Below are 27036 nucleotides of genomic sequence, written 5' to 3'. Positions count from 1 at the left end.
CTTTTATGCAAATCTAAAATTTTTACACAGCAGGTCACAGAAAACTGATGGGAATACATTTTATCTTCACTGAAAAATTTTCTTAGAGGCAGCCTGGAAGTCAATAATGGATAGAATTAGTTTCTACTGGATAAATAAACCTGTATGAATTTCCACATTGCTTCAAATAAGTGAGAATTGGGCACAACCAACTACTTAGTTTGGGGACTCTTTTGAAGGAACAGTATCATCTCTTCCATTTGATACTCTTACATTACCTTCTTAATAGAGAAAACTACCAGCTTTCAAGTCTAGTAAAGGAATGGGAGTTGAAAAACGGAAAGTTATTAACTTTCCCAAAAGCTGAAGCACATTTTCGTTCCTCTCTTGCTTTCATTAAATATACATAGATTCCAGGAGAATAGGTTGACTAATGATTAGAGCAGGGTACCATCCCATCTCTTTTTCAGAAGACTGTGACACCATCTCTTTATTTCACTTCAAGCACTTCCTCACTGTTCCAACCAAAAGTGGCACAAATCTCAGCTCCTTTTTGTAATGATTTCATCATTGCCACTGTCAACAGCAATTTAATAAACACCGAATTTAGGTAAGTACTGAACTGGATGCTGTAATAGCTACACACACAAAAAATGAACATGAACCAAACAGTCTTGAGGCACAAATTGACAGGAAGGCCTAATACATATTTATCTATTCACTGACTGATCCTGTATGATCTCCTAGGTCCCTCTGAACTCTAAATTTACAGAAATCTATTCTGAGAGCATTCAAATAAAATAATCTGTAGGGAGTAAAAAGGACTTCTGGCTTAGAGTCAAGGGGATCAAGACGATTAAGTCCTGCAGAATTCCGTAAAAATAAATAGTAAGTTCTCCAAAGCCTGTCCGACTTCATTTTCGAGCAAACGGGAATAATGAACTCCTACTTGAGAGTTAAGAATCGCTGACTTGAAGTGAGCAAGTCCAGGTGTGGCTCTGGAAAGAAGCCACGTTACTATGGCAACTTCGAATCGCCATTTTAGGTCTTCTCGCGGCCTCCCGCCCTCGCGTCACTTCCGGTGTTACCTGTGTGGTTACAGGGAGCCGTAAACAAGGTGCGCAAACTTCTGGAGAGCTGTCGGGATGCTGCAGAGCGGGGCGGCTGGAGGCCGTGGCTGTGCTCTGTGCCCACTGCTGGGCGTCCTATTCTTCCAGGGTGAGTGAGTCGGCGGCGGGCTCGGTCGCACTTCCGGCCGGGGGCTTAGGGAAGATGGTCGCTTTTCCGGTTCCGGTGGGGGGTCTCAGGAAAGACCCTACTGCGCTTCTGGGAAGGAAGGAAGCGGGAGGGCGTGGGGAGGATGTTCTCTTCTCGTAATCAACACCCACTGAGGGGTGTCGGTAGCCTGTGCGTACTTTCCTGAGCCCCTGGCAGCTCGAGCACTGTGCGTTGTATTGTGGTGATGGCACGGCTAGATAGAATCACGGAGGGCACTGGGTTTGGGGGCGTCCGGTGTTGTCTTATGAGTTATCAGTGGTTGACTCGGCTGTGGTTTTGTGGGCCGTATATCCTGATTAGGAAAGGACAATTCTAGTCTTCAGTAGTTGCAGTAATTTTGGGAAAGAAAATGATGACTGTTGGTAATTTTTTTTTTTTTGTAGGTGATTGTCAGGGCTTATGAAGTAAAACGTTTATGAGTCACAGAAAGGATGTGGTTTGATTTCATTGTAACAGAGATGCATGTGTTGAGGAAAAGAAACTGCTCTGGTATTTTAATAACAGTTGTTTTTTTTTTTTAATACAAGGAAGGGAATATCAATTCTGTTAAGATTTTAATCTATTAACCAATATCAGAAGTATAGTATTCACACTACCACATAATCTTAAAATTTGGATAAGTTTTGCTTTCATGCAATTTTCAAGTTGCATAAATTTCAGTCAACCTAATTACCTTCATTTAGGGTGCAGTTATTCCCTGGATTTGTGTGAGTGTGTGTGTGTGTCTTCCCCAGGAAATCATATGTTAGTAGAGCTAGCATAGGAGTGTATTGTTAACTTCATAAAATTTCCCTGTGGGTAATGGGAATTTCTGAAGGGGATCTTTGATATAAAGGCTTCAGGTGTGCTAAGTTCCAGCAGGTAGGGCTAGGGAGTTTTTTTTTTTTTTTTTTAGGGAGTTTTAATTTATTTGATGACTAGTATTTATGCTGCCAGCATACTCCCTGATCCCTCCCAGCTGCCTGTGTCATAACAGGTGTCCAGTTTTTCAGCTAAATTATTTTGCAATATGCTATTTAGGCAGACCTACTGTCACTCCAAATAATCCTAAATTCTTTTCCAATATACTGTTTAGGCTGAACTACTGTCACTCCAAATCATCCTAGTTTCCTCTCTCTGTCTGTCTGCCTGTCTCTCTCACACACACAGAGAAATGTTCAAATATTGTCCTACTGAAAAAAAATTCTAGAAATGGTGGGTGGTTTCACAAACTTGATGTCATTTCACACTGAAAACTGTCCATCAGTTCAGCAACCAAATAATTCAAATGTTAAAAGTTGAGTCTATGATCTGTATGTACTTGTTCATTTATCTTTTGCCTAACCCCCCCCCCCCCGCAAACCCCAGCTTTATTGAGATATAGTTCACATGCCGAACAATTTACCCATTTAAAGTGTACCATTCAGGGAATTCCCTGGTGGTCCAGTGGTTAGGACTCCTTGCTTCCATTGCAGGGGGTCATGGTTTCGATCCCTGCTTGGGGAACTAAGATCCCTCATGATGCACAGCATGGCATGGCCAAAAAAAAAAAGGCGTACCATTCAATAGTTTTTAGTATATTCACAGTTGTGCAATTATTATGACAATCAGTTTTAGAACATTTTCTTCATCCCAAAGAAACTCCATAGTCATTAACAGTCACTCCTCATTCTTTCCTCCCCCCCGCCCCTGGCAAACACCAATTTACTTTCTATTGCTGTGGATTTGCCAATTCTGCACATTTCATAGAAATGGAATTGTACAATATGTGTTCTTTTGTGACTAGCTTTTTTCACTTAGCATGTTTTCAAGGTTCATCCATCTTTGAGGGGGTCTTTTGTTTTGAGTCTCTTAGGTAATAGACTTTGGTTTCATACCGGTTTATTTGCCTTTCCTCTTCATATTTAGGACCCATTAAATTATTAACTTGTTTGAATTCTTCCTAAGTTATAAGTATGGTCCTGCGATATCAGTTGTCTAAGTATGTAAAACCAGTAGATTAACAAGCCTAGGGCTCTTACACTTTTCTCTTTTCCACTTGAGTGTGCAATTTTATGAATCAGTTTGACAGATTTGTATTTTGGAAAATTGGGTGTATAAAATTGGGAGTTTTTGTCATTTTTTCCATTTCTTCCATGTATAAAATTACTTATGGTTAAATGTGATTTTCTTGTTTTCCTCCCAGATTAAATTTTTTTTAATTATTATAATTATTTCTATAGTTGGCTGTTTTTACCTGGCAAGAATGCTTTTTCCCTCTGGGGAAGAGATAAATATCCATTAGCACATTAGGCCTAGGATGAAAGTTTCTGAATGAATGTAACATTGGATTGATATTTTTTTCTTCTTATTTTACTTTTTGAGTGGAAGAGGAAAATTATTTTATATCCAGTGATTTTAGAATACTTTTAATTTCAGTAAAACAGAGAAAAGTGCTTATAAGTGTACAGCTTAATGAATTTTCAGAAACTGAACACCTCTGGGCAACCAGCACCCAAATCAGCATGTAGATTGTTACTGGCATTCCAGAAACTTTCCCTGTGCCTCCTTTCAGGCATTCTTCCTTCTCCTCCAGGGGGAACCAATATCCTGATGTATAGATTAGTAGTGTAGATTTGTTTAGTTCATCCATGGATGTTATGGTTACTTTTCTGTAACTATATATTTAAGACCTGCTTATCCAGTGTTTAGATTTCAGTGAAGTGACTTTACATATTGATAACTTTGTGGCAAAATTATGTTCATGAATATGGAGTTTATATAAAGAAGGAAGAAGCTGCTAGTAGGTAGTTTGATTAAACGTGTACTTGCTGTAATTCAGTAACCAAAATTTGCTCAGAACTTGTAATTTTTATGCAACAATTTTTGTTTTATAAAAGGAAACTCTTGGTTTGGTTCAGTTGAATAAATATTACTGAGCATCCATAATGTGCTACGTTCTATTTCAATGAGCTTAGGGTCTATCGAAGAAGACAGACAAGTCAGCAGATAATTTTAAAATCTAGTACTAAGAGAGAAATGCACTAGAAACCATGGCATCACAGAGGAAGTGCCCTTAATCTGCCAAGAGGATACAGGGAAGACTTCCTGGAGGTGTCTCCAAAGTTAAATCTGAAAGAAGGATAAGAGTTAGTTAGAGAAAGGGAATGAGGAAAATTCCAGACATAGAGAAGAGCATAAACAAGGCATGGAGGTAACTTGCCAAGAAAATTTTCTGAAACTTACTTTGATTAGATTAACTTAAATCCCGTGTTGACCCCAAATATATCTCTGTGGTCAGGAGAATGGTGTGCTGGAGCTACCTCCTACTGGCTCTCAAGAGTCAATCATGCACATGTCTTCCTAACTCAGCATTCAGAGACTTTTACCTTCATAGCTTGAAATTAGCCATGGTGGGAGTATTTGTACCACAGAAATTGTCAAACCTACATATTTGGGTTTTCTATTTTTTAGCTGTTCACCAGCACACCTCTGGATGTAATGATTAGTTTAGGCCAATCTGAGTTACCTTCCAGAGCTGGGAGTAGGGTCTCATTATTCTTGGTTTGCTCCTCTCTCACCAGATCCATTCACTTCTCTTCTCTGTTTTGCCTACTCCCTGGAAAGCTGACCTACAAACCACATCCTCCAGGCTCCTGTCCTCTGGGTTCCAGTTAGGTTTGGTCAGTGGGAGGCATTGGCAGGAGATTGGGGGGCAGGAGGAGAAAGACATTTTTCTTCCCTGCTCCCTCTCTGTCATGGTGCCATGGTTGATAGTGGCTATGTTCCTCTGTGGCTACAGCTTCTGTCAAATGGCCCACAGATCCACCTCTTACCAGGCTTCAGTAACACCATTTCCTCCCTTTGCCCCTTCAGGCGTGGAGTGGTAAAGGCTTTGTGCCTTTGTTGGCTTCCTTGTTGCTGAGAAAAAGTCCCTTTGAAAAGTGACCCACACGCTTTTCAAAGTTTTAGCTGATTTTGCCTTCTGTTTCCTGCCTGGACCCTGACAGAGGCCTCTACCCCCAAGCTCATGGGCTATGTAGGAAAGGGTGGATATCTAAAGAAAATCTAGGTATTGTTAGGAAAGGAGATGAGGGGAATGGATATTGAGCTGGTAACAAACAAGAATTCACTACCTTCATTTTGGGTTCCTGTGGTGGTGATAGTCAAGTGGGTATATCCAGTAATATTTGGACACTCAGAGGCAGGTCATGGCTAGCAACATAGTTTGGGGAATCATTAGCCTATTAGTGGTTGTGAAATCTATAAAAGTGGGTAGGATTGTCCAAAGAGAACATGTTGAAAGAAGGACCATGGGCTCAGGGTGGAACTCTGAGGAACACCAGTGTTTAAGGAATGGGTAGGAAAGGAGGAACCTTAGAAAGAGATTTGATAGAAACTAGCAGAGATGTCGAGTGTGTGCGTGTGTGTGTATGTAACACAATCAGTGTGGAGAGTTGGTTGGAGGGAGACTAATGAGATTCTGATTTATAACTCTAATCCATTGTTCTTTTTTGCTATGAAGCAGGGTTGGCAAACTTTTGTAAAGGGCCAGATAATATTTTAGGCTTTGTGGGTCACACGATCTCTGTTGCAAGTATTCAACTTTGCTGGAGTAGCACAAAAGGAGCCCTAGACAATATATAAATGAATAAAGTTGGCTGTGTTCTAATAAAACTTTATTTATAAAAAGATGTTGTGGGCTAGATTTGGCCCATGGTCCATAGTTTGCCCATCCCTGCCCAAAACCAACTGCCCCCTTGACATTATCCCTTGGATATCTCACAGGCACCTTAAACTTACCCAAAATCAAACTCATGTTCTTCCCTGCCAAGCCTGGTACTTTTCTAGTCTTTCCTGTGTCAGTGAATGGTATCACCAAGCCAGAAATATGGGAGTCATCCTCAATGCCTCTCTTTCCCAAACATTCCACATATGATCTAACACCAGTTCTTGCTGATTTTACCTTGTATTGTTGTCTTCCTAGTTCTCTCCATGTCCACTGCCACCAACTTAGTTCAATCTTTCCTTATTTCTCACTTGACTATTGTAGTAGCTTCCTAAGTAATCTCTTTATATATACTCTTAGTGCCTCCTAATCGTCTTCCCTAGAGTGAGGTTTTAAAAATGCAAACTTCTTCATGCCCCTTCTCACTCAGTCCCATACCTAAGTATTTTCCATGGCTTCCCATTACTCGAATAAGGACCCAAATCTCTAAGGTCCTGCCTGGACTAGTTTCTGCTTACCTCCTAGCCATGTCTCAGTCTTCTCTCTCATGCTCTTTGTGTTGCTACCATTCTGCCTTTTTTTCAGTTCCTTGACTGACTGTGCTCCTTCCTGACACAGGACCTTTGCATACACAGTATCCTCTGCCCGGAATGCTCCCCCTCTCCTCACCTTGTTATCCTTGCATCAGAACTCAACTCAGAAGTAACTTTCGGGCAAGCTTTCATTAACCACTCACTGCTCCCCTATCATAACTGCTACGGTTCTCATAACCACTCTGTCTTTTCTTCACAGGGCTTATCAGAGTTTGTAATTATACATTTGTCTTTATGACTGTTTGATTAGTGTATTGAACTTCTGCTGCATTTTAAGCTCCAAAACAGGGAGTGTATGTATTTTGCTCACATTTAATCCTGAACTTAGAGGGTGGCACAAAACAGACGCTCAATAAATCTTTGTTTGAAGAATGAGTGAATGAATGAGTGTATCATCCTGGAAGCCTTGAGACAGAGAAGGTCAAGGAGAAAACAGTTACTGCTGCAGAGGGATCCAGTAAAATCAGGAGAGAAAACTGCCTATTGGAGTTTTTGTCCCTTTGATTTTGCTGTTTTAAGACAATAATGCCTTTTACTAGAAGTGGTAGTGGAGTCCAAATTGTGCTGTAGGGGTCCAGAAGTGGATGGGAAGGGAGGAAAGGGAGACGTCAGATATAAACAGCTCTTTCACAAACTTGGCTTAGGGTAGAGAGGGCAGTAGTTGGTAATGAGTAGGATTACAGGGTTAAGGAAAATTTGTTGTTGTTTTGTTTTATTGTTATATATTTGTTTTTACAGATGGGAGAGAATTCTGTGTATTTAGAGGCTGAGGGGAGAAAGCCCCTCTTGAAAGGGAAATGTTGAAGATAGTAGAGAGGGTTTTTTTTTTTTTTTCTTCTTTCTTCCTGGAGCAAGGCTTGGAAGGGAGGGATCCAGGCAGAGAAGAAGGGCTTGACCTTGCGTAGAAAAAGGGACACCACATCCTTTCGGATTGGAGGTAAGAATGGGTGCAGACGCAGGAAGATATGTGACTAAGCAGTTTGTATGGCTTCAAGTTCCTTGAAGAAGAGAGACATTTTCTTCTGAGAATGAGGGGTTTATAGGTTGCACAGAGGATAAAAGAGAATGGCAAAGTTTGAGGAGTCAGAAAGAGGAGATGACCAAGGCTGGTTAAAGAGTCATCATGCCTCATTAAGGACTTAGCTGTGGATGGAACTGATGAATTTCTTACGGTAACTATGGGTGCAGTGGTGTGATTTTTCTCCTTCAGCGCACACCAGCCATAGTCTAGAAGTGGTCATCTAGGGCTGAGCTTTTCCTGATTCTGTTTAATGGAAAGGTAGGTGTCTGGGGGATTTAAGAATGTTGAAAATACTGTAAGAATGGGGATATGAAGAGAGTGGGTGACTAATAAGCACACTTTGTTCCTACACGAGAACTTTTGGTGACCTGTCCACCTCTTTCTCTTGGTCTCTCTCTGCCTTCTCCCTTCCCTCTGACCTTTGCTCTTAAGGTACTTCAATTTAATGGAGGAAATCGTCTTTACAAATTGAGTGCAAGCAATGGTATATGTGCTTGAGTAGCATTATGTACTAAATGTTATGTGAAAATTGAAAAATAGTAACAAACTGCATCAGAGAATTTGGGAAGGCATCACAAGGGGGGTGATATTTGAGATGGGTTTTGAAGGGCGTGAGTACTGGGGATGTGGTTACCAGGCAGGATTGGTAGGGATGGGGAGAAACTTCCAGATAAAGACATATTCAAAGAAAGTCACAGTGGCATGAAGGACATAGTAAATTTGGGAAATGGCAGGACATTCTGGGCATAGTGAAGGGGATGGGATGGGTAGGTGGGCAGAGTAGCAGAAGTTGGGGGCCAGATTGGCACTATTTAGATTTTATGTTATAGCCCAGTAGAGAATTACTGAAGGTTTTTGAATATTTGTGGTGTTCATTTTAATGATAATAGTTAACATTTATTGAAAGTTTCAATTTCAGGTACTATGCTAAGCATTTTACGTGTTACCTTCTTTAATCTTATTAGATCCTCACAGTGACACAATGAAGTAGGTCTTTTAATTATTCCCACTTACCAAGTGAGGAAATTGAATCTTGAACAGGTTAGGTAACTATGATCAAGGTCTCACAGCCAGAAAGCAGCTGGGCTAGAACTCAAGTTCAGGTCTGTCTAATTCTAAATCTAAACTTTAAAGTCTCTTTGCTATACTTATGTTTTAGGATATATAAAGAGGATATAAGGGATATATATCCTTTATATATAAAGGATATATAAAGAGTATGGGGAGTGTGAAGATTATCCGTTCATTTCTGCCTTCCTTTTTTTTTTTTTTCCTTTTTTGCAGTACGTGGGCCTCTCACTGTTATGGCCTCTCCCGTTGCGGAGCACAGGCTCCGGACGCGCAGGCTCAGCGGCCATGGCTCACGGGCCCAGCCGCTCCGCGGCACGTGGGATCTTCCCGGACCGGGGCACGATCCCGTGTCCCCTGCATCGGCAGGCGGACTCCCAACCACTGCGCCCCCAGGGAAGCCCTCTGCCTTCCAGTTTTTAGAGCTTTATCTTAAGTCATGAGTAAGGCGGGTCAGGAGTGAGGGCTTAGGAGAGAGTAGGGATTGAGGGATGAAGGCTTTCCAGGCAGAGGAACAGCGTTTGCAAAGGCATAGGAGGAATAACAAGTTTAGCATGGCAAAGCCAGAGAGGATGTCTTGGACGAACCAGAGGTAGTCCTTATCTTTGGGATGGTCAGATTCTTGGTAGAGTTGTGAGCTCAGTCTTGGTCTGCTTTTTTTTTTTTTTTTTTTTTGGTCTCCTGCTTCTAAGAGGAATGTGAACAGACTGGATTGTCTAGAGAGGAGCAAGAAACATGATTCAAAGCAGCAGAGGTAAAGGCAGTGGAAATGATGATTCATAAGTATGTCTCTGCTAGGAAAGTTTGAGAGACTAAGGACAGAACTAAAGAGGTGTCAGTAACAATGATGAAGGTATCTAATGTGCATTGAGCACTTACTCTGGGTTAGGTAGGCTTCTTAGTGTGGTACATGTTTTAATTCATTTATCCTTCACAGTGACCTTCTAAGGTAAATGTTATTATTATCATTCCTACCAGGATGAGAAACTGAAGAAATCAAGTAAACCTACGAAGGCCACAGAGTCAGCAGGTGATAGGGCTGGGATTTGCGTCCTTTCTCAACCAGAGGGACTGCTGTTTTCCAGGATGGTGTGTGGGTTTGCTCTCTTCTGAAACCTTGCTACTCTGGTTGCCTTTGGCCTGCCAGGTGAATCATGGCTCATTGTAGTGGAGAAGGAAGCAGGAAAAACAAAGTGCTGGTGGCTTACTTTCCTAAAAAATGGCTCCCTAATGGAAGAGAAATTTCTACCACTGTTCTGTGAAAGCAGAGGGAATGGTCAGAAGAAAGTGCCAACTCTTTTGGGGGAGATAGGATGTCAAAGTTGGATATACGAGGGGACTTCCCTGGTGGCAAAGTGGTTAAGAATCCGCCTGCCAATGCAGGCGACACGGGTTCGATCCCCGGTCTGGGAAGATCCCACATGCCGCAGAGCAACTAAGCCTGCAAGCCACAACTACTGAGCCTGTGCTCTAGAGCCTGCAAGCCACAACTACTGAGCCCACGTGCTACAACGACTGAAGCCCACGTGCCTAGAGCCCGTGCTCCACAACAAGAGAAGCCACCGCAATGAGAAGCCCGTGCACCACAACGAAGAGTAGCCCCCACTGGCCACAACTAGAGAAAGCCCACGTGCAGCAACAAAGACCCAATGCAGCCAAAAATAAATAAATAAAATAAATAAATTTTTAAAAAGTTGGATATATGAAGTGGTTTTGGAAAGAGGAAGTCTCTAAAGAGTTTAAAAATGATATCTTATTTTTACATTTTAAGATGCATTAAATTGTAAATTTAATAAACTTTTTCCTCCCCATGATTTACTTTTAATGGATGAGTGATTCATTAACGAGCCTTAAGAAAGGGAAAAACAAAACCAAACTAGATAGAACCTTGGGGTAGATTTATAAAAATTATTTTTTCTTTGAAAAAAAATTCCTGTTCTTGTTTTCTACTCTTATTTTGCTGGTGGTTGAGGCAGTGATAGCTTCAGGTTACAGTCGTGCTGTACTTGGGGTAAATCCCTCAGACCACAGCAACTGCCATATTCCTGGAGTATAAGTGTGTCAAGGGAGTGGGTGGTGTTGCCTTTTAGCCTTCTGTGGGCTGACTCGCTTGGTTGTAGTTAATTTATCCACAACTCTGTATTTGGAAAAAGTGCTGATGTGACCAGGTTTTAAATTTTTACCCAAACATTCATTCTATGATTTAATATCGTAAAATGACAAAAATACCACCCTTGATTAATGCAGATATCTGCTCCTTATCCTTTTGGGTCTGCCTGAGAAGACATTTATTGCTACAGCTTTCTGATGAGAGCCCTAAAAGTGATAAATAGTGTTTCTAGGGCTTCCCTGGTCGCGCAATGATTAAGAATCTGCCTGCCAGCGCAGGGGACACGGGTTCGAGCCCTGGTCCGGGAAGATCCCACATGCTGTGGAGCAACTAAGCCCATGTGCCACAACTACTGAAGCCCTTGCACTCTAGAGCCCTCGAGCCACAACTACTGAGCCCACGTGCCACAACTACTGAAGCCCACGTGCCTAGAGCCCGTGCTCCGCAACGAGAGAAGCCACCACGGTGAGAAGCCCGCGCACCTGCTCGCTGCAACTAGAGAAAGCCTGCGCACACAAACGAAGACCCAATGCAGCCAAAACTAAATAAATTAAGAAAGAAATAAAAAAATAGAGTTTCTATATTGTTCACTCACGTCTATATATTCCACCCAGTGTACACATTTTAAATGTTTGGGCTTGCTTTGATTAGGTGTTTACATCGTCCTTTCCCTGGAGATTAAAGCAGATGCCCATGTCCGGGGTTATGTTGGAGAAAATATCAAGTTGAAATGCACCTTCAAGTCAACCTCATCTATCACTGACAAACTCACCATAGACTGGACATATCGACCTCCAAGCAGCAGTCGCACAGAATCAGTAAGTGTATAATTTTAAGGATATTTCTTTGAGCCTTCTGTGGTCAACAGCTCTGGAATCCTTTTATTTTATGTCACAGGTACACCTTAGGCCTTCTCATCTTAAAATAGAAGATGAGCTTCTATTAAATAGAAGGAGATGAGCTTCTACCCTACATCACATTCATCTGGTCATATAGGGCTTTTTCTTCTTCTGTGTAAGAATCTTGCAAATAAGCTATAGGAAAAACAGTCAGAAACTCAGAGGAAATGTGGTTTAGTTTTGTTTCTCTTTTGTTGTTTCTTTTTGCTTGGCTTCATAGCTTGAGTTTCAGATTTGTTGTACTAAAAAGGGTACCTCCAGGCTGTTGGACAGAGAAATTCTATAGGTCCCAGTCTTAGACATCCTTTTGCTCAAAGCTGCTCATTTCCTGTCATGTGAAGTTGTCTCAGTGGGTGTTTCTGTTTGTGTATCGGTACTTGTAGATTTATCTTGGCATCTTCTCCCAGTGTATAAACATCTGTACTGATTTATACAGCTCCCTTTGAAGGAAATCATAGGGCACCTTATGTTGATGACAGATGCTGTTGATGACAGATGGTCTTGCAATATTAGAAGCAATATATTTTAATCACACAGATAAAACACATTTATGGCTCAAATCCCATTGCGGATGTCTAATTGAAGATGCAATGCTATTAAAAAACCCTTTTTCTGTACGCTTCCAGCAATATCCTAGGTCAGGATACTTTTTATCAAGAATGTGAATATCAGAGTGGCATGTAAGATTGTATTTTTGAAAGTATCCTTGATTTGTTTATCCTGTTTCCTTCATTAGAAGTACTTTCTCTTAGATTTTAATGTATAAGCTTTGGATTTTGTTTTAGGAACCATTATGGAATGCCATGTAGCATCTCTCAGTAACTACAGTAGGTGCTCCAGTAGTCCTAGTGAAGGTGGCTCCAGTGAGCTAGGCTGTATCTGTGGTCCCTTTTTCTCCCTTCCTTCCTTTCTTCCTTCCTCCTTCCCTCCCTCCCTCCCTCTTTCTCTTTCTCTTTCTTTTTTTCTTTCTCTCTCTCTTCCTTCCTTCCTTCCTTTCTCTCTCTCTCTCTCTCTCTCTCTCTCTTTCTTTTTTTTCTGAGGTAAACTTTTATTTCTTGGCTGACAGTACTTGCAGACCCATGCGCCTCCCAGCACCTTTTATCCTGCCCAAGCAGCGGCAGCCTAGTCCAAAAGGTGCCATGGCCAAAGGGGCTGGGGAGTCACTTCCCATTCCAGGCTGGAGGAGTGGGGGGCTTTGGGATACTCCCCCACAAACCTTTGCCAGCAAGAGGCCATGAGTCACCCCAACCCCAAATCCTGCATTCTGGTAGGAGGTGGCAGTGCCTCCTTCCAGCTCTCCAAACCTGAGAGGGGCATGCATGACCAGACAGGGCAGGACACAGACCCCCACCTCCAGTAATGGCAGTCTCCAACACCGGCCTCTGCCCAGGTTACAACCCCAGCCCCCATCCCAGGGCAGCAGAGATCTCTCCTCCTCCTTGGTCCTCAGCGATGGATGGAGCCCTCCACACCAGGCAGAACAGAGGCAAAGACAGAAGCAGCGGCAGTGGCGGGGAAGGAGCAGGCACCGAGACTGGTGGCACAGGGGCCCAGGGCTCTCCCGAAGTCAGGGCAAGCTGTCTGTCCAGGCAGCTCTGGGGCTAGACACTAGGTGGGCGTAGTCGGCCATGATACGGGTGCTTGGACACCTTTCTGTCCTGATGCTATAGCTGATACTTGTCTTCGGCTGCTGCCCGCTCCTTGGCATCAAAATACCAGACAATGATGGCGTACTTGGTGGCATGGGCTGGTTTCACCTCATGGGGGTTCCGCCGATCAGACCAGAAAATGAGCAGCCGGTCAAAGAGTGGCTCAATGTTGGCTACCACAGGACGGCCCTCAGGGAACATCTGCAGCAGGCCGCCATGCACCTTGACGTCCCAGTTCTGATTCAGGTAATAGATGCAGCACCCATCGCCATACGGATTGTCAACGTGTCTCACGTACCCCAGCCCGTTACCTGGGTAACACGCCACATGGCCTTGGTGCGCCCATTGATGACGTAGCTGCCCAGCCTCCCGGCACAGTGGCGGATTACAGCATCCACGTGGGCCATGAGGGCACCGATGCTTCGGCAGCCTGGCTCATGGCCTTCCACCCAGGCGATCTGCTCCCCACGGATGCTGCGTGGCAGGATAGCCCGCTGGCTCATCACGCAGGCGCCCGCCCCGCTTCAGGGCCTCCACCTCTGCCAGCACTCGGCCACCCAGTGCCGCCCCCAGGAAGCTGTCCTTGACGCAGACGCCATAGTACCGCATGCAGGGCACAATATAGCCCAGAGCCAGGCGCTCAGGTGCAGTGGGCAACACCTCCTCCCTCAGCCCGGCGCTGGCCTCACCGCTGCCACTGCTGCAGCCCTCCCCCTCTGCCTCACCTCCCGGTTCTCCTGCCAGGCCCAGGGCCGCTTGCTGGGGGCGGGGGCATCCCCACCATCCTCTGCCCATTTCCCTTTGGGGGCCTCGGCCGGGCGCCCTGGGCTGCCAGTCGCTGGCACCCCTTGGTGACCAGTGCCCCATCACCGTCACTCCGCAGCGGCCGCAGCTCGCCGTCATCCTGCCCACCGAAGCCCTTCCGCAGGGGGCTGGCTGTGGTGGAAGTAGCTGTGGCTCTGGGGGTCCCACTCCCAGCCGAGGCCTCACCAGGCGCTCCCGGACGGTGGTAGGAGGACAGCAGGGGACAGGGCAGGTAACTCTCCACCCCCATCCTGGCCCTGCTAGGCTCCAAGGGCTCTGACACCGAACCCGGCAACTGAGAGAGAGCCTGACTCAGGGGCTGCGGCTGGTGCGGGCTGTCCACGACAGCAGTGTCTTCATCCCTCGGGCGTGGAGGGCGCGGCCCAGGCCCCTGCTGCCTCCCTCCTCCTCCTCCTCCTCCTCCTCCTCCTCCTCCTCCTCCTCCTCCACTTGATGCAGCCGCGCGCCGGGGCGGCTGGGCCTGGCGTGGGGCAGGATGACGCAGGACAGGTGGCAGAGGCCTTTCTCGTGCCCTGGGGCTGCTTGCTGGTCCCCAAGTCCTCTGCTGTCCCTAGGGGCTTGGGAAAGGACCTGTCACGGTGGCGAGGTTCTTCCTCCGGCCTCGGCACCGCCGTTTGTGCCAACCGCCCTGCGCAGCACAGCACGCCATTCCCCGCCCCACCACCTACGACGCTCTGCCTTCCTTCCTTCCTTCCTTCCTTCCTTCCTTCCTTCCTTCCTTCCTTCCTCCCGCCCTCTCTCCCTCCCTCCCTCCCGCCCTTCCTGTCTTTCTTCAACTTAAAAAAAAAATTTATATTGAAGCATAGTTGATTAACAATGTTGTGTTAGTTTCTGGTCCTTTTTTCTTTAGACTTAAAATAGGTCACTTTATTTTGAGTGGTCAGGAAACTATGGCTGGCTTCATATGGCTCTTCCTCCTTGGCCAAAAGTAGGACAGAGCAAACAGTGGGGATCTTCCCGGGGCAGAAGCCTTAAATGCAAACAGCAGTTCGCGTATGGCGCTGTTCTCTGTGAGGCTAGTCGGGAAATCAGCAAACTCATCCAAGTTGGAATTAGTGGACACTTAAAGTTGCGTAACACTATGTTGCAGTTACGTGATCAGTCAGGATTCTGTCGAACTAATCAGTTAGCAGGATTTGAGTATCACTAGTTTAACTTGAAACTCACAGGTCGGATTAACCTTGCAGATTCACAGCAGGCTTTGTTTTGTCAAGGAGTTTCAAACCCTTTTATACTGATGCTGATAATCAGAGATAGGTATTCTTTAGCTCCCTCTTTGGAACATTCTACACATTTTATTATTTACTAATATCTGTATTTCCCACTAGATGGTAAATTCCACGAGAGCAGGGACTGTGCCTGATTGGCTCCCACTGTATCATTTTGCTTAATGCAGTGCCTAAGGGCACATAGTAGGTGTGCAGTAAATATTTGTTGAATGAATGCATGAACAAATGAACCAAGAAGTGATTCAGCATCTTCTCTGGGAAGTTGCTTTTCAAAATTGGGCAATTCGGTGTTTGTAAGTGCCTGGGTTCTTAAGTGGGGAGGTACCAAGTAAGGAAAGAACTAGGAAAGGCTTGAATCTTGCATAAGAGAGAGAGAAAGATCATATTGTATTGTAGTGCTTGCCCAGCCTACCACCAAATATAATTAGGTGTTTTTGGTGATGAAATATATGATTACCAATCCGAAGTAGCATTGTTTTAATTCAATGTATATTCATTGAATGCCAATCATGCATCTGACTTGAGGTTTTTATTAATTGCCAAGATAGATAACTTGAGAGAGGCTTATGTTACAGCCTCCTGGTGATTTTGAGAATAAACAAAAATCTCCCCTTTCCCACTTATTAGCTGTGTGCCTTCGAGTAACTCATTTAATTTCTTGTTTTTGTCCTTGTTTCCCTTTCTGCCTGCTCCATGTATAGTTCAGTGTTGTTGTGAAGCTCAAATGAGTAAACGTATAGAAGTTGTTTGCACACTATAAAGTACCATATGGATTAGATGCCGCTTTAGCATAGGGTTTCTCAGCTTTGGCACTGCTGGCAGTTTGATACAGATAATTCTTTTTTGTGGGGGCTGTCCTCTGCTTTGTAGGATTTTCAGCAGTATCCCTGGCCTCTACCCACTAGAAGCCAGTAGCACTTCTCCCCGTTGAGACAACCAAAATTATCTCCAGATATTACCAAGTGTCTTGAGGGCAAAATTGCCCCTGGTTGAGAACTGCTACTTTAGGACTTGGGGGAGAATTTAAAAGGGGTTCAAGAATTAGGATCCCTGGATTCTTTCATCAGGCCTTTTTTTGGACAAGTTTTATTAGCCTGTCTTTTAATCTATAGGATGGAAGTGAACAAAACATAAAAAAATTGTCCAACTGGGAAAACCCACTACACATTTGTATTTTATTTTGGACCTACTTAGCTTTACGTTTTCATTGCATTTTCCAAATTAACTTTTTTCTCATGGTGTTGCTTTCTTAGATTTTTCATTATCAGTCTTTCCAGTACCCAACCACAGTGGGCACGTTTCGGAATCGAATTTCCTGGATTGGAGATGTGTACAACGGGGATGCGTCCATAAGCATAATCAACCCTACCATAAAGGACAATGGGACCTTCAGCTGTGCTGTGAAGAATCCCCCGGATGTGTACCATAATATTCCAGGGACAGAGCTAACAGTCACAGAAAGGGGTAAGCTAACTGCCACCAACCTTCTTCTGTAGTGAGTGCTCTCTGACTACTGTGGTGGTTTGTGGGGAGATCAGTGAGAAGCAAAACTACCTATCTTCATAAGCCGGTTGGTCACTGGGACATTCTGCCATTTTGAATTGTCTGAGGATGAGTTTTTTTACCTTTATTTTTCAAACTGACTTTTTTTTTCAAATATCGTCATAGTTTCTCCATTATCCTTTTAAAATTTTAATTTCAGGTGACCAGAGGTCTTGTGGAATGTATGGCAAACCCCTGAATAAATGGAGGGTTGCTGTCTGTGTGAAATAGAAGTCATTCTGGTTTCCCTAATGTGTTCATACCCTCAGTTATGAGACTGTGTTCTTGCCTGTTTCTTGAAAGGGTACCTCCTCTAAAGATGGAGGCAGCACATTTCTTTTATGTTGCAAAGAGCAACTGTTTCCTTTTAGTGTGAAACATGAGGAGAGTGGGTTAAGGGTTGACCTTTTTTTCTACACTATTCCCTGGTGACTGTTGAGTGGTCATTCTAGTCCTTATTTGAATTTGAACCAAAGATTTAGAGATTCAGAAATGACAAGGTATCTATGGTTCATTATAGGTACCTTGTCATTTCTCAAATCTTTCTGTATGTCTCTCTCTCTCCCTCCCTCCCCTTCCTCTTTCTTTTTTCTTTATTTTTTTAAGGCAACTCATAGGTTTCAAAGACATAGGAACGTTCATACTGCTGGTAGAAGTAGAAACTGGTATAGTTTTTCTGGAAGACAGTTTGGTAGTATAAATCAGATGCCTTAAAATTATATACCCTTTGATACAGTAATTCCATTTTAAAATTTATTTTAAAAAATAGAGCTAAATATTTATATACAAGGATGATCATCATTATATAACTCATAGATTCAAAGAATTGGAAATAATTTGAATATCTAGCAATAGAAGATCGATTCAATAAATTATTTAATATGGTAGAATACTATGCAGCTATTAAAAAATCACACCTGGAAGGAATACTTATGGAAAATATTTATAATATAGTATATAAAAAAGAGGCTAGAAGTAGTATACAAACTATGATCAATACTTCTGAACATGTACTCTCCTCCCTATATTCAGACTCATACCCACATACTCCTAGAAAGAAGATTGAACGGGTAGATATTGACATATTGATCCTAGGGAGTGGGATTATGGGTAAATTTTAATTCTTCTTTGTCCTTTTGTGTATTTTCTACTGTTTCTACAATGAATTTATGCCCTTTGTAACCAGAAGAAATACAAGAGCAAATGTAAGACTATCTGGTGTCAAAGGAAGCACTTTGTGTGTCCCTCTCTTTGACCTCTTTTTCCTCCTCCAGGTTTTGGCATGATGCTGTCCTCCGTGGCCCTTCTTTCCATTCTTGTCTTCATTCCCTCAGCTGTGGTGGGTGTGCTGCTGCTGGTGAGAATGGGGAGGAAGTCTGCGGGGCTGAAGAAGAGAAACAAGTCTGGCTCTAAGAAGTCATCTATTGAGGTTTCAGCTGAGTAAGTCCAGCTACAGTCCTGAGCAGTCAACCCTCTTCAGAGACCTGGCTTGTGGACAGTACCCAGGCTTCTGCGTCATGCCTTCCTTTCTTCCAGGCTGAATTTAGTTCTGCTGAAAGGGAAATGTGTGGATGTTAATTTGGAGAGAGAGATGGAGGGATTGATAGCATAGTCCTAGTCTCTCTTTTTTTTTTTGAAATGAGATTGTGTAGTGCTGTGGTTCTGAATATAAATTCTGAAGTGAATCTCTCATTCCTTCAAAATGGACAGGAAATTCCAACAAGTCAGTTATTTTCCCCTTTTCCTTGTTTTGGCACTGAGCTGATGTCTCCTGACAGAAGTGCCTGAGCAGTGAGAGAGGCTTTAGAACAGCCAGGGAGAGCAAAACAGTTTAAATAAGTGAGAACTACCCTTGGTCAGCGGATGCTCGGAAGGGACTAATTGGATTCTGGTTATCAAAAGCATTTGCCAGTGAGCAGGTGTGATCCAGTATTTTCCCTAAGAACAAATCCACCAAAAAAAAGGTAACAGAAGTCTACATAAAACCCTGCTGATTCTCCATTATCTATATCAGGGGCTCTTAACCTGGGGAGAGAAGTCTTACTTTGAGAGAGTCTAAAATCTTCTTTCTGTGTGTGTGTGCATGTGTGTGCGTGTGCACATTTATTTAATGGGAGTAACAGTGCCCTTTACAAGGAATCTGTGGCCCCACAAAAAGGCAAAGAACTCTTGGTAAAAATACTAAAACGTCTATTTCGAAGCATGGTCTAACAAGATCCTTTATGATCTAACCCTAAGTCGCATTGTTTCTTGCCATTTCTTCTCATTTGCTCCACATTCCAACTACAGTGAGCCGTTGCCTTCTCCAAACATACTATACTCATTTAGACCTTTTTAAAAATTTTCAACATGCTTTCCTCTTACCTAGAATCCCCTCCCTCCTTCCCTTGTTTGCTTGGAAAACTCTTCCTTATCTTCCAAGACCCTGATGAAATGTCTGCTTCTCAAGAGTTTCCCTGACTCTTTCAGGGAAAACTGATCACTCCCTCCTTTTTGCTGCCACAGCGGTTTGACCTTAACTCTATGAAAACATTTACCACATTGTATTCTAACAAAATGAGCTCAGGGGACCATGTTTTATTTATGTCTTTATCCCCAGCCCAGCACAATGCCTCTGTCATGGTTGGTGCTCAGTACATTTCTAAATGAACAATTGTGACTGGCTCCTATTTATTGAGCACTTACTATGTGCCAAGCACTGTGGTACCTGTTTTACATGTGCTTATTTTGCATTTACTCCTAACCATTATCCTTTAAGTGTAGCTGGTAATATCTGCATTTTGTAGATGAGGAAATAGGTTCCTGGAGCTTAAGTCATTTTCCCAGTCATCCTGCTAGTAAGTGGCAGAACTGAAATTTGAAAACAGACCTGTCTGACTTCATCGCTTGTCCTCGTAACTGCTCTACCATACTGAGGATAGTGATTGTTCACATTTGGGTTGTCCTCTTTCTACAGCACTGACCAGGAGAAGGATGACTGCATGGCCAAGCTTTGTGTCCGTTGTGCCGAGTGCCTGGTAAGTCCATGCCATTTCTTCTGTTCACTGTTCATGCTTCATTTTCCTGCTTAATTAATGGAATCCTTCACCCTCAGAGGCAGCAGAGGATATGCAGACAGGTCTAAAGCAAAGTACGAATCAAGGTCTTTCCCCAAAGCATTTTGGTCTCAGGGGACCCCCACCAATTCTAAGCATTATTTTATTTTCTGTCTTACGGGCAGAGAGTGGTGTCCTTAGGTTAGGGAAGGGGATTGCGTAGGCAGCCTCTGCTGACTGACAGGGAACATCCTGAAAGAGGACTATCCTATGCTGCTGAGGTCATACTAGGAGACCTGGCTGGACTGGCTGAACCTAAAACCCTGAATTGAACTTTTCTTCTGAGCCTCAGTTTTCCCCAGTGATATAAACTTTTAGGTGACTCGATGGCGTTTGTCAATAAGAAATACCCATGTTGCAAGGCTTGAGCTTTGATTTACATTTCAGAAAACTGTCATCCCTCCCCCTCTGGGTGCTTGCTGTGACTGGTAGGCTTGTGTGCTGTTCCAGGATCCTAGGAGGGAGAGAGACTCTCTGATGTGGTACTGTTGGAAACAGGTCAAAAGCAACTCATGATCTAATACAAAGCATACCTGTCATGTCAGGGTTTAAACTTGAGCCTTCTTTGTACTTACTGCCAAATTCAGCACTTGGCCGGATGACCGCAGCCCAATTACTCACCACAGTGTTCCTTTTTCTCTTTCTCTCACATACTTGAGTATTATAGGTAAGATGAGAGAAAGGTGGATAGGATCTAATTCCAACCCTTTGGGATTTGAATATTTTTAATAACAAAAAATAAGCTAATGTCCTGAAACTAATACAACATTATTAATCAACTATACTCCAATATAAAGTAAAAATTAAAAAACAAAGAAAAAAGGATCACTTTGCTGTACACCTGAAACTAACGCAACATTGTTAATCAACTATACTCCAATATAAAATAAAAATTTAAAAAAGTAAATAAAAAACTAAATAAGCTAATGTTCATAAGATTATTGTCCACATTTCAGATATTGATTTGTTCAACAGTTATTCTTCGAGCATGTATCTGACATGCCCCAGCTGTGATTTTAGGTACTTAGAAAACAGCAGTGAACAAAACTGACAAAAATCCCTGCCCTCAGAAGAAATTACATTCTTTCCATTCCTGGAAAACTCATCGTCTGAGACACAGTTGAAATGTTACCTTCTCTTAAATTGGGTACAAACAATAACAAACTAAATCTTTTAAAAATTAGTAAAATATATAGTATGTCAGATTGTGCTTAATGCTGTAGAGAAAAAAATAAAATAGGAAAGGGAGATGGAATGGCTGGATAAGGGGGTATGATACCAAATAGGATGGTTGGGGGAGTTCCCTGGAGGTCCAGTGGTTAGGACTCTGTGCTTTCACTGCCGGAGCCCGGGTTCAATCCCTGGTCCAGAAACTAAGATCCTGCAAGCCACAAGGTGTGACCTAAATAAATAAATAAATAAATAAATAAATAAATAAATAGGATGGTTGGGGACACCCTCACTGAAATGATATTTGAACAAACACCTAAAAGTAGAAGCAAGCAACATGGCTATCATGGAGGAACATTTCAGGCAGAGGGAGTGGTTGGTGCAAAGTCTCCGGGGAGAGGCCATGATTGGCATGTTCTAGGAGCAGCACAGAGGCCAGTGTGGCAGGAATGAAGTGAGCGAGGCAAAGAATAGTATTTCTTCAGAGAGATAATGTCGTATCTTATAGAACATTATAGTGATTGTAATCACCTAGAATTTTATTCTTTTTTTAAAATAAATTTACTTTATTTTATTTATTTTATTTTTGGCTGCGTTGGGTCTTTGTTGCTGCGCATGGGCTTTCTCTGGTTGTGGCGAGCGGGCTCTCCTCTTCGTTGCGGTGCACAGGCTTCTCATTGCGGTGGCTTCTCTTGTTGTGGAGCACAGCTCTAGGCGCGCGGGCTTCCGTAGTTGTGGCATGCGGGTTCAGTAGTTGTGGCTCACGAGCTCTAGAGCGCAGGCTCAGTAGTTGTGGCACACGGGCTTAGTTGCTCCGCGGCATGTGGGATCTTCCTGGACCAGGGCTCGAACCCGTGTCCCCTGCCTTGGCAGGCAGATTCTTAACCGTTGCACCACCAGGGAAGCCCTAGAATTTTATTCTTAATGAAACAGAATCCACTGGAAGTTTTTGAGAAGAGAACACTTTGAACCGATGTATGTTTTAAAAGGATAATTCTGGCTTCTCTGTTGAAAACAGGTGGTGAGGGACCATGACAGAAACAGAGTGCAATTAAGAGACTTTAGCAATAATGCAAGTAAGGGAAGAGGGCGATGATTTGGACCAAGGTGGTGGTGGTGGTGGAGGTGGTGAGAAGTAGTTGTTTTCTGGTTACAGTTTGTAGGTAAAGCCAGAAGGACTTCTTGATGAGTTGCATGTGTGTGTGTGAAAGAATGAGAGGAGTTAAGGATAAATCCAAGGTTCTTGACTTGAGCAACTAGTAGAACAGAGTTGCCATTTTCTAATATGTACAAGCCTATGAGTGGAACAAGCTTTAAGGGAGCTGAGTTTGGATATATTTAATTTGAAATACTTATTAAACATTCAAGTGGAGATGTGGAGTAAGCAATTGGTTATATGGGTGTGGAGTTCAGAAGAGAGGTCTAGAATGGAGATATAAATTTAGGAGTTATTCGTATATAGAGACTGGTAGAGATATTTCCACTGGGGAAATGAGAGTAGATAGAGAGGAACTCAAAGGACTGAGCCCTGGAGCTCTCCAAGGTTTATAGATGGGGGAGATGAGGAGAAATTATCAAAGGAGGCTGAGAAGGAATGTCCAGTGTGGTGGGAGGAAAACCTGGAGAGCTCTGTATCCTGGGAGCCAAATGAAGAAAGCGTTTCAAGGAAAAGAAAGTGATTAACTGTGTCACTTGTTCCTGAGTCAGGTCAAGTAAAATGAGAACTGAGACTTGATTACTGGATGATCTGGTAATGTGGAAGTCATTGGTGGCCTTGGCAAAAGCAGCTTCAGTGGAATAGTGGGGATGAAAGCCTGACTGAGGTAGGGTCAAGAAAGAATACAAAGAGATGTTTTGGTGAGAGTGGGTATAAATGACACTTTCAAGGAGTTTTGCTGTGGAGGGATGCAGAGAAATAGGGCAGTAGGTAGAGAGAGGTGTGTGTCAAGACTTGCTCTTCTTTTTGCGATGGGAGAAATTACAGTACATTTGTATGCTGATGGGAATGAGCCAGTAGAAAATGAAAATTTGATGTTACAGGAGAGGGGGGAGGATTGCTGGAGTGACTTCAGGATCTAGTGCACCAGTGGAGATGTTGGCCTTAGATAAAAGCAGCGAGAATATATCCATACGAAGAGTAAGGAAGGCCAAGTAGGTGGGCCCAGATGTAGGTGGGTGGGTAAATATGATGGGAGCTTGCGGAAATTCCCTACTGACTGTTTCTCTGTTCCCAATGATGGGAGAAAATAAGGTCATCAGCTGAGAATGAAGTGAGCTGAAGGTGTTGGAGGTTTGGAGAAAGAGGGAAAGATATGAAAATAGTCATCTAGGAGAATAGGAGAATGAGTGGACTAGAGAAATGGGGTATGCCAGGTAGTACTAATGGCCTACTCGAGCTTAGAAATAATGAATACAAGTTTGAACAATAAAGATAAGAATAAGAATAATAGTGATAGTAGTTCATCATGAATGAGTGCTTACAAATTGCCAGGCACAGTGATGGAAACTGAGGTTTAAAGAAGTTAAATAACTTTACTCAAGGTCACATAACCAGCAAGGGGTGGAGCTGGGATTGGAACCCAGAGGTAGACTGACTCCTAGCCTAAACTCCTAGCTACAGTCTTGCACATTTTGCTACAGACAGGCATGTTTTCATGTGTGTTGAGGTTTTAAAAAATAGTCACCAAGGAAAAGGGAACCCTTAGGGTTTCAAAGCAGAAATTAGCCCAATAGATACCAATTATAATGAAGTCCTGTGATGCTTCTTGGGAATTTAGGTGGGTTGAGTCAGCGCCATTTCACTGTTGATGTCTCCCCTAGCCAAGTTCCATTTGGGGGACCCTAACGTGTGGCCTTTGCCTGAATTCTGACTGTGCTTCATATACACGCCACAACTACTGTTCTTTCCCCTCCAGGATTCAGACTATGAAGAGACTTATTGATGAAAGTCTGCATGATAGAAGAAGAGTCACCTAATAACAGAAAATATCCCATTCCACTGTCAGCTAAAGCCTCCCAGAGAAGTGGAGCAGGCTTGGACAGTAGTGATGGAGAATTCTGGAAGCCATCAGTGAAGACTTTTGGAGCCACTTATTTATTGAAGAAATGTTCTTTTTGTATTTATAAACTGTTCAGAAACTCTCAGAAGAAACTCATAACTACCCATTTTAATAACTTATACTCTAATTGAGTGAAGGAATTCTTTTCCTAAATAGAAAGATACTTTTTGTTTTGCCTTTGCTCTTGAATGTATTACATGTTTTCTTCCAATTTTTTGAGGGAGAATCCTAGATGTTGGCCACACTGCTGATGCCAAAATGTGTACGTATATTTAATGAAATGGAGCTTGGAGCTTCCTGATGTGCTCCCAGGCAAAATGTTTGTCTGGGATAGCTATTCTTTATTTTTTGCTCCATGAACATTTTCAGCTGTGAGTTAGCATACGGCATATACTTGTTGGTTTAATGATCTCATCATCAATTGTGTTTGGGAGGCTTGGAGTGCATAACCTCAGTATTTTTTTTAGAGTTGTTAGGCTCGGGAGTCAGTGGTTTACTTTGACTGGGTTTTTAAAGTGTTAAAGTGCATTCAGTTTACAATTAAGGAAAGAAATGATGAGATAGAGGGACTCCTTTCTTTTGTCTTACTAGGTGCAATTTGTTATTTTACTTTCTGACAGCTGACTGATTTATGATTTCCTTCTTGACTTTTCGGATCAGAGGCAAGAAAAACTCTTCAAAAGGTTTTTAGTGGGGCTAAGTAGACTATTTTACCAGTAATTTGCAATGAAATCATCTTTTAACCTACGCTGTTCTTCAAAAGTTGTTTGATTTCTAAAATGTGGAAAATATGAGCAAACTAATGTATTTACAAACCGTTTTTGCATAATATTTGAGATAAGGAAGTGAGGGTGTGAATAACCTATACTTCCTCCTTCTGTTCTCTTGATACCTTCTATGAGCTTCCTCCATTCTACTGCAGCAATATATTTCAAATTTTAATTTACATGGGATTTTCTAGAAGCCATTAAGAAATATGTATGAGCAACAACTACTCAGCCTATGTGCCACAACTACTGAGCCTGTGCACCTAGAGCCCGTGCTCCACGATAAGAGAAGCCACCATATTGAGAAGCCTGCACACTGCAACGAAGAACAGCCCCCACTCGCTGCAACTAGAGAAAGCCCAGCAACGAAGACCCGACGCAGCCAAAAATAAAAATAAATAAAAAAAAAATGTATGACATATCAGGGAGGGTTGACTGTGCAGTCCTCTGTAATAGAGGGATGGAGTTCACTTCTTAATTATGAGAGACAAAAATGATCCTCTCTTCCCATCTTTGATTTTTTAGCAGGATAGCCCGTTTCCATGATTTTTTGCTAGGTGGCTCAGGAGGTTTCCATATTATAGCATAATACACTGTATGCTGTGCAAAAATCACTTTTATATTTTTTTGCTAAGATCTATTTTTAAAAATTTGGGTTATTAGTTCTCATAGATTTGGCCTGGCCTCTTTTGTTAATCTAGTCCATCGGTTAGAGAGTCTGATTAGTTAATAGATGTTATGATTTACCTCTGGTCATATAAAGAAGAAGAGGCAAAGGCGAGATTGGCAGTCTACATTTCCAGGGGTTAAATCTCACAGTCTTGGGCTACTTGTTAAGTATGTGGGTGTCTAGGGCCAATCTAGTGAGACAATCTGACACCTCAACACAGAGAGGAACAATTTGAGCAATGAAAGTAAATAATTTGGGCTCTAGGACATTTGAAGATAGCGATCTAGCTGTGAGGTAGAATTTTTGTGGGTCCTCATTTCTTTGAGAAAGAGATGATGTTATAGGAACCCAGGTAAAGTCACATCCCATTGAATAAAGCACGAGTTTTGGCTGAGTTTTCTTGTAATTTCTTTTCAGGCGTGTTATGAGGATTAATAGAGTGGGATATGTTTATCACAGTCTTAGGGCTGCTCTCAGTTTCCTTCTTCAGTCCTTATATTGAGGTCTGGGTTACAGCTTTTTTTCTTCAAAGGAGCACAAAGCAGTGTTGGGACACATGCGTTTTAAGGATGGAAGGAAGATGAAGTTTTTTCTTTTTATAACTTACAGTTTTAATATCTTCTAATATCTTTAATATCTTCTGTTTAATATCTTCTATTTTTCTTTTTGCTGCTCCATGAGTTCTTATCACATTGTATGGAGACCAGCCTTATCTAGAAAGGGAATTGAATTCTGAAAGCTTCAGAGAGGCTTAAAAGCCTTTCAGAATTTTTCTTTGCCTGCTGAAATCTTTACTTGTGGTTACATTGCTTTATGAGTTTTGTCCATTGAACTCTTAATTCTGTTACCAAATGTGAACTTATAAAATGCTTTGTGTTTCCCATGTGGCCTGTTACCTCAAGCTTCTTGGGGGCACATTCTCTGCAGCTCTCAAACTGGACTCTGGTGCTTCATGAGGGGATGTTGCACGTCCTTGTTTAGAAAAAATTCTGGCGGCCAAATCCTGAATCTGAATATTCTTGTGTGTCACTCAGTTATGGTTCCAAAGGGGACCTGTAAGAAGACCAGTAGGGCGTGGACCAACACTCTCATTTAATTGCACAACTTAGAACTTTGCTGCAAGACGAGGCAGCTCCAACCCTTTGACTCCAGTGTTGGACGTTAACTGCTGCATCTCACTGTGTTTTTTGTTTGTTTGTTTGTTTTTGTAGGAGGGTATGCACTATTGGGTCATGCACACAGACGTGTAACTCTTGAGATCTTTACCACGTCATAGTTAATAAACTTCTTTGCACTTTCTGGCTACTTTTTGGTGTATATCTACATATTAGATGAGAGCTGTGAAAGAGAAGGGGGGTGGTTTGTGATTTTCAGCATCAAGTAACCATTCATGTC

At 42.7% G+C, this 27036-nt stretch overlaps 2 protein-coding genes and 1 pseudogene across 8 annotated transcripts in view; 2 read left to right on the top strand and 1 right to left on the bottom strand.

Moving 5' to 3' along the window:
- Positions 1–91: 91 nt before the first annotated feature.
- On the top strand, positions 92–26946 carry MPZL3 (myelin protein zero like 3). Of its 3 annotated transcripts, XM_089915618.1 has the most exons (7): positions 7526–8661; positions 9605–9656; positions 11388–11554; positions 16592–16802; positions 18155–18320; positions 19837–19897; positions 24061–26946. In XM_089915618.1, exons 1-7 carry the CDS (start codon positions 8611–8613, stop codon positions 24085–24087), a joined length of 735 nt encoding a protein of 244 aa, XP_089771744.1. In that variant the 5' UTR covers positions 7526–8610; the 3' UTR covers positions 24088–26946. The 3 variants fall into 3 exon arrangements, with proteins under 3 accessions (XP_022414696.1, XP_089771745.1, XP_089771744.1); XM_022558988.3 differs by lacking the exons at positions 7526–8661; positions 9605–9656 and adding an exon at positions 92–1197; XM_089915619.1 differs by lacking the exons at positions 7526–8661; positions 9605–9656; positions 24061–26946 and adding an exon at positions 92–1197 and having other exon boundaries at positions 19837–24054.
- Positions 11682–14758, bottom strand: LOC111166851 (prolyl hydroxylase EGLN2 pseudogene; annotated as a pseudogene).
- JAML (junction adhesion molecule like) overlaps positions 19837–27036 on the top strand; it is a 40795-nt gene continuing 33595 nt past the window's right edge. For 2 of the 5 annotated variants that reach the window (XM_089915611.1, XM_089915609.1), the window contains exon 1: positions 24378–24466. The gene's annotated coding sequence lies outside the window, so the exon portion shown is untranslated. Of the gene's footprint in view, positions 19898–24354; positions 24467–27036 lie in introns of those variants that run through there. The other 3 variants (XM_022558987.3, XM_089915614.1, XM_089915613.1) reach the window with 3 other exon arrangements.

This window comes from Delphinapterus leucas, chromosome 7, assembly GCF_059928025.1.
Source record: "Delphinapterus leucas isolate spDelLeu-1000000601 "Yukka" chromosome 7, BTC_Dleu_Yukka2, whole genome shotgun sequence".
NCBI lineage: Eukaryota > Metazoa > Chordata > Mammalia > Artiodactyla > Monodontidae > Delphinapterus > Delphinapterus leucas.
The sequence above is the reverse complement of the archived record's forward strand: the minus strand, read 5'-3'. Positions and strand labels throughout refer to the sequence as shown.

What these genes read in the sequence shown, in the direction of transcription:
- MPZL3 (XM_089915618.1), top strand. Translation starts at nt 8,611, where the DNA reads ATGATCAAGGTCTCACAGCCAGAAAGCAGCTGGGCTAGAACTCAAGTT. An exon ending in GAAGGCCACAGAGTCAGCAG is followed by an intron (nt 9,657 to 11,387) that starts GTGATAGGGCTG and finishes TGCTTTGATTAG; the next exon opens with GTGTTTACATCGTCCTTTCC. An exon ending in TCTATTGAGGTTTCAGCTGA is followed by an intron (nt 18,321 to 19,836) that starts GTAAGTCCAGCT and finishes CTCTTTCTACAG; the next exon opens with CACTGACCAGGAGAAGGATG.